Source organism: Argopecten irradians, chromosome 4 (genome assembly GCF_041381155.1).
Source record: "Argopecten irradians isolate NY chromosome 4, Ai_NY, whole genome shotgun sequence".
Taxonomy (NCBI): Eukaryota; Metazoa; Mollusca; class Bivalvia; order Pectinida; family Pectinidae; genus Argopecten; species Argopecten irradians.
The window spans coordinates 42,622,160-42,628,927 of NC_091137.1; the positions used below are offsets into that span (position 1 = coordinate 42,622,160).

At 35.5% G+C, this 6,768-nt stretch overlaps 1 protein-coding gene across 1 annotated transcript; it reads left to right on the plus strand.

Annotated features, from left to right (window-relative positions):
• The first annotated feature begins 17 nt into the window (after nucleotides 1-17).
• LOC138321731 (tubulin alpha chain, testis-specific) lies at nucleotides 18-4,850 on the plus strand. Its single transcript, XM_069265642.1, has 5 exons — nucleotides 18-177; nucleotides 2,195-2,417; nucleotides 2,804-2,952; nucleotides 3,427-3,579; nucleotides 3,839-4,850. Exons 1-5 carry the CDS (start codon nucleotides 175-177, stop codon nucleotides 4,667-4,669), a joined length of 1,359 nt encoding a protein of 452 aa, XP_069121743.1. The 5' UTR covers nucleotides 18-174; the 3' UTR covers nucleotides 4,670-4,850.
• Nucleotides 4,851-6,768: the final 1,918 nt, after the last annotated feature.

The window sequence follows — 6,768 nt, forward strand, 5'->3', positions numbered from 1 at the left end:
AAATTGAATGTTTTGCCAAGAATATCAGCACGTGCGATGATGTCAGAAGGGGTATAAATACCGCAGCAGAAGCGAGCGTTTGTCAGTTTGAATTTGTACAGAGAACGTTGCGCTCTTACGTACAAAGTGGTTCAGGCCGTTACCCTTGAAAAGAAGTGAGACTGAAGCAAGAAAATGGTAAGCAAATCAACAGTTTTCTATTAATTATTGAATAATGCTGACATAGCTATCAGATATCAATTTCTTTTGTATTTGAACTTGACGACAAACATTTGAAACCGCACACACTTATAACTTATTTGAACCAGATGTTGGTGGTGGCATCAACTAAGGATTCAAGCAATGATTTTATTTAGGTACATTTTGGGCCGATAAAGGCCCCTTCCCCTAGAGAAATTTTGCAGTATTTTCCCAAATGTATGTAAATATTTTCCCAAATAAAGAAAAACTCTTTAAAATGTACATGTTTCAGAAAATTGTAATGTATTGTTTTCCCAAATAAAAAGGTACAACCCCTGAAATTTTAGTAAGAAAATCACTGGATTGCTTTGAATAAGAATAATGAACTATTTGTTTCTCAGTTTTATCAATATGAAACGTTGAACTATCCTTGTTTTAAGTATATCATATTGACATTTTGATGTTCTTTATGGTTGAATTTTAGGCATAATTTTATAAATGCAATTTAAACGGCAAGTAGCAAAATGTGAATACATTGTAACACTTGATTGTTAAAGAAGGTACCAAATTAAATAGGCAGTTTTATGGAAAATGTATCAAATGCCTTGGCTTATGGCTATGTAGAAACCTTGTTATTCAAAAAATCAAACTGAAGTCTTTTGACAATTTGTTGAAAAAATAAGGTTGCTATTCAACAGAAAAATCATAGTGACTAGATGTTTCTAGATTAATATCATTTTCACAACAGACCATGTAGCAATATGTGTACTGATATTGGAAACTACAGCAAGAGTAGATAGGAACATTGCATTCCCAATATAACTGACACACATTGGCCTATCAGATTATGATAAGTGTCCGACAGTCTAAGTCTATTTGGGTACTGAACATCTGCAATACTGTATTCAATGTGTATTGTAGGCTTAGAGCTGAGAAACAAGTCTGAGGAATGGGAGTTGTGTACCAATACACAGACACACATGAGTCTGGTGCAATTTCTAATAAAGGTTTTTAGACACATATCTCATTGATGGTTGATTAGGTCTGCTTTGTAGTGTTGGGAGTGTATTGTTTAAACTGAAAAGAAAAATGGTTAGCATTTCATGAAACACATTATTTCCACATAAACAAAACAACATCATCATGAAGTATTCGTCAGCAGCTCCAGACATTCAGAAATCTGGACCACAGTAGAATATGCACACAATCAGTCAATCACCACTGACTACTGGTTGGGTCCCAGTATTGGATCTGTTACATTATTTACAATAATTTTGAAGTATCATTCAGTAGTACCAAACACCAAAGTATCCAAAATAAGTCATAAATTACCCTGACTCACTATTATATATTATATGTTTTGTGTCTTTAATTAAGCATTGCAGTCACTATTTTTTAATTTCATCGGGGTATGAAAGAAATTTTGTTTGCAAACTGTGAATCTCACAAAAGTTTGCAAACAAAATTTATTTCATACCCCGATGAAATTAAAAAATAGTGACTTCAATGCTTATAATTAATTTTCCAGGCTACTTTATAAGATGAAAAACGTTTACACGTACGATTCCATTGATTTTTTACTAGGGATTATTTTTTCCAAATCGATACGCAACGTCGGTGTTTCTATTGTGACGTCACGATAACGTCGAGTTTTGGCGCCATTCTCAGATATATTTTTTCCATCGTGGAATGAAAAAAATGAATAGGTCAATCAGAAAGCCAGAAACAAAGAGAAAATGAATTATTATCTTTTAATAAAATTGTGAGAAACTAAGGGGAGATAATTAATCTAATTCAGCAGATCTCTGTCAAGGCTTTGGCAATGGTAACAAACTAAAAGTAAAATTTGCAATCATACTTTTGAATTGTCTTCAATTTTTAAAACAATGAAATTTACACGAATTCTCTGGTAAACTAAAAACATGAATGAAATTGAATTAGGTGCTACAGACTTTCAATCATTGATTCATCATAATGCAATCATTATTAAAATTATATTTTCTGTCTTCAACAGAGGGAGTGTATTTCTATTCATGTTGGACAAGCTGGCGTGCAGATTGGCAATGCCTGCTGGGAGTTGTACTGTTTGGAGCATGGAATCCAGCCTGATGGACAGATGCCAAGTGACAAAACCATTGGTGGTGGTGATGACTCCTTCAACACATTTTTCAGTGAGACTGGTGCTGGAAAGCATGTCCCGAGAGCAGTGTTTGTTGACTTGGAGCCAACAGTTGTAGGTAAGGTATAATTTGCTCATATTGTTTAAAATGTAATATTGAAAACTTATTAAAGATTAAATCTACATTTACATTTTTTTTTAAATCTAGCTCTACAGTCAGCAACACCTTTTGAGTATTGATCTTGTGCTATGTTGGTTGATTAGCTGAATAAGAAGCTTTGAACAACGAAGAAAAATCATGCTGTACAAATACGTATTTCCATCTAGTCCGGTGGTAATAAGCAGAAATCTTACTTCCAACTTACTAAAAACTGGGTATTGTGTAGGGGAAGGGGGTTAGCGAGGATATGACAAACCCACACCCAACATCATATTCAGAGAGTCAAATACTTGTACATTTAGTTTGAAACCCTTTTGACTAAATTGTGATTTTTATGTTTGTAGATGAGGTCAGGACTGGCACATATCGCCAACTGTTTCATCCAGAACAGCTTATCACTGGCAAAGAGGATGCTGCAAACAACTATGCCCGTGGCCACTACACCATTGGCAAGGAAATTGTAGATCTTGTCCTGGATAGGATCAGGAAATTGGTAAGTCGTAGTAGAATGAGAACAATTTGTCAAATACTGTAACCGTATTTGACCCTGCAAACACCCCTCTCCCCTTTATGAAGCCTCAAAGTTAATGCATGTCGAAAATATGACAACCAATGTCAACAGTCTCTTTATTTGATTTTATTTGCAAATTGATCTTTGTACAAAGATTTTGTAAAAGGATCGTCCAAATCGGGGTCGGTCTTAGTCGAATATAGTACTGACAAATTACAATACTTTGAGGGACGGTACCGTAATCTAGAAATGCTAATGTTATATATCACATTATTTGATTCTGAAAAATTTGGGGATAGTGTTGCCAAATACAAATCATCTGATCTGAAACTTTGAATTGTTTATGAATTTCTGAATAAAACACTTCTTTCTTTTCTGTACTTTACTACTTTAATATCTATATGTCATAAATTGATGATTTGAAGTTTATATAACTTGATTGTTTTTGTTCTCTAGGCTGACCAATGTACTGGACTTCAGGGATTCCTGATTTTCCACAGCTTTGGTGGTGGCACTGGATCTGGATTTGCTTCACTTTTGATGGAAAGGTTATCTGTTGACTATGGAAAGAAGTCTAAACTGGAGTTTGCCATTTACCCAGCTCCTCAGGTACAGTAAACTATAAGGATCTTTTACTCACTAGAAATGTTTAAATAACTAATAACTGAGAGATGCTGCAAACACTAAAAATGTAAATTTTAATTTAAAAATGAATAGATATATTGAATATATATACATCTGCAGAAATGGACCTATCACCACCAATTCATATCAATTTGACCTCTATCGTATTACAGTATACTTTATATAAAACAACATGTTTGATATTGAAAGATATATTTATAAAATGCTGGCATATTTGTTGTAGGTTTCCACAGCTGTTGTTGAGCCTTACAACTCCATTCTGACAACCCATACAACCTTGGAGCATTCAGACTGTGCATTCATGGTTGATAACGAGGCTATTTACGATATCTGCAGGAGAAACCTCGACATTGAACGTCCTACATACACAAATTTGAATAGGTTGATTGGACAGATTGTTAGCTCAATCACAGCCTCACTTCGTTTCGACGGTGCCCTGAATGTAGATCTGACTGAGTTCCAGACCAACTTAGTGCCATACCCACGTATCCATTTCCCTCTGGTAACCTATGCTCCAGTCATCTCCGCTGAGAAGGCCTACCACGAGCAGTTGTCTGTTGCTGAGATCACCAACGCCTGCTTTGAGCCCGCCAACCAGATGGTGAAATGTGACCCCCGTCACGGTAAATACATGGCTTGCTGCATGTTGTACAGAGGTGATGTTGTCCCCAAGGATGTCAACGCTGCCATTGCGACCATCAAGACCAAGAGGACCATCCAGTTCGTCGACTGGTGCCCAACAGGATTCAAAGTTGGAATCAACTACCAGCCACCCACTGTTGTACCAGGAGGAGATTTAGCAAAGGTACAGAGAGCTGTTTGCATGCTGAGTAACACCACTGCCATTGCTGAGGCATGGGCTCGTCTTGACCACAAGTTTGACTTGATGTATGCCAAGCGTGCTTTTGTCCACTGGTATGTTGGAGAGGGAATGGAAGAAGGAGAGTTCTCCGAGGCTCGTGAGGATTTGGCTGCTCTGGAGAAGGATTACGAGGAAGTTGGTGTGGACTCCGTAGAGGGAGAAGCCGAAGAGGAAGGAGGAGACGAGTATTAGATCACTCCACTGACTAAGGATTGTGCACCAAAAATTGGGACTCTTTTTCATTGTAAATTTGGACTTTGATTATCGAGATATATGACACACAACATACTTCAATAATAGATGTGTGCTTCCTAAGTTTCCTTGATTAAAAAATTCTTACAAAATTTTGAATAAAACTTAAGTTGCAAATACATGTGTAAATGTGTTTTTTTTTTTTTTTTTTTTTTTTTCTGTGCTCATTTATGAAATGTTGATTAGGTTAACCATTATTTATTACTTCCAAAAAAAAATTCTGTTTATATATAATGCATATTCAATGTTTTCAGCTTTTCATCAAGAAAATAATGCTTTACTTAGCTAGTGGTTCAGCTATAATCTCTTCCAGGGTTCATTGCAGTCCCCACAATTTCACCTCTGTAAACGCGCTTAACGGCCCAGCAAAATTTCAAGATTCTTGAAAAACGTATTTCTGATGCTTACTAAATTCTTTAATACATATTGTAAGTTTCCTTTTGTATACTTTTCCTGAAAACGACTGTCAGTTCTGACGTAATACAATTTGATCATTTATATCAAACCAAACAATAAAGGATTCTTTTGCTGATACACTAGATTTACTTGTAAATAGTCATGATTTGCATACGACGTCCGCCGTTTCAAAAACAATCAGCATGACGTAATATTATGTGAGCCGTTGACGGAGGTGAATGTGGGGACTGCGATGAACCCCGGGAGAGATTGTTTAAGCTAATCGTCTTATCAACAAATGAGCCTTCACAAAAGCAACTGGAGATTAATCTGCAAGTTCACCTGCTATAAGATATTTCTAAAAATTTATATATACCATGATGTATATAAACAAGGTTTATTTTTGTGCAAGCTGACTTCGAAAGCAGAGATGACGAAGCTGTGCCAAGTCATCTCTACTTTCTGTGTCGAGCACCAAAATAAAACTTGCATTGTAAGATAGTAACTGTATTCTATTTATCCTGCAACCATTATGACATTTAAAAGGAAAACAAAATGCCAGTTATTTACTTGGTTTCGTTCGAAGCAAGACGCTTCTTTGATGCGGAGGAAGATTTATTCACTAAACCTAATGCAATCCTTTTTACTACCATACGGAATATATCGGCACATTCGCGAACAATAACCATAATTCTGTCCAGTGTGTAATATCACTGAAATTTGAAACAATAAGAAAATTCAATAATACCTTTGCCATGAGCCAAGAAAAAGATGACACTGCCATTAGAGATTTTTAATATCGTAGAAATGATGTCATTTCGGTGAATGTGATGTCGCCTTCTAGTGGGAAAGAATGATGTTTCATTTACCAGAAGGTTCATGTTCTGGGTCAAGTTAGAAAGTTTATCCTGCAGTTGCAGGATAAAATATTGAATATGTCACCGTTGTATTGTAGGCGGCAACACAATGATATTAGTTTTTTGTCTTTTGTTGTCCATTAACATTTCCTTGTGAAAGCAATAACTGGAGTAAATATGAAATGAGCTAAATTAAACTTTGTATGTTGACTAACATTGGAAAGATCTTATACAAGTTCGAAAATCAACTTAATTCAACTAATTTCTGGAATTACACCCTTGTCATTTTTATTGGACCTTGTGAACACGTTAACTTGAGTAAATAGGAAGCAAGCTTGGACGATTTCAAAAATCAGCTTGATTCGACGGCAATTATTGCCCTTTGCACTAGTAATCATTATTGTAACTTGTGAACACATTATCTTGTGTAAATATGCACCGAGCTTAATGAAACATTATATGCAGACTAACGTTGGAAATATCTCGGACGAGTTTGAAAATCAGCTTGATTTGAGTGTAACTTAAAGATGCTCCACTGCTGACAAATGGTATTTTTTTCACTATCAAAAACAGGGGCAGACGATTTAGTATTTTTCTTCAGTTACAAAAGTTACTTACTTTACACTATTACCACTATTGAAAAGTTTGAGCTTCTAATTTTACTTAAAGTTAAATATACGAAAAATAATTAATTGCATCCCGAAAAAATTCCGTGGCACTATATCTTATATGGAATGAAGTAATGATTGCGCATGCACCAAAAGCGAAATAAATTTTTTGTGTTAA

Bases quoted from the DNA above. Each gene is read 5' to 3' on its own strand.
- LOC138321731 (XM_069265642.1), top strand. The intron at 2,418-2,803 runs GTAAGGTATAAT...TTATGTTTGTAG, and splicing joins CTTGGAGCCAACAGTTGTAG to ATGAGGTCAGGACTGGCACA. The intron at 2,953-3,426 runs GTAAGTCGTAGT...TTTGTTCTCTAG, and splicing joins TGGATAGGATCAGGAAATTG to GCTGACCAATGTACTGGACT.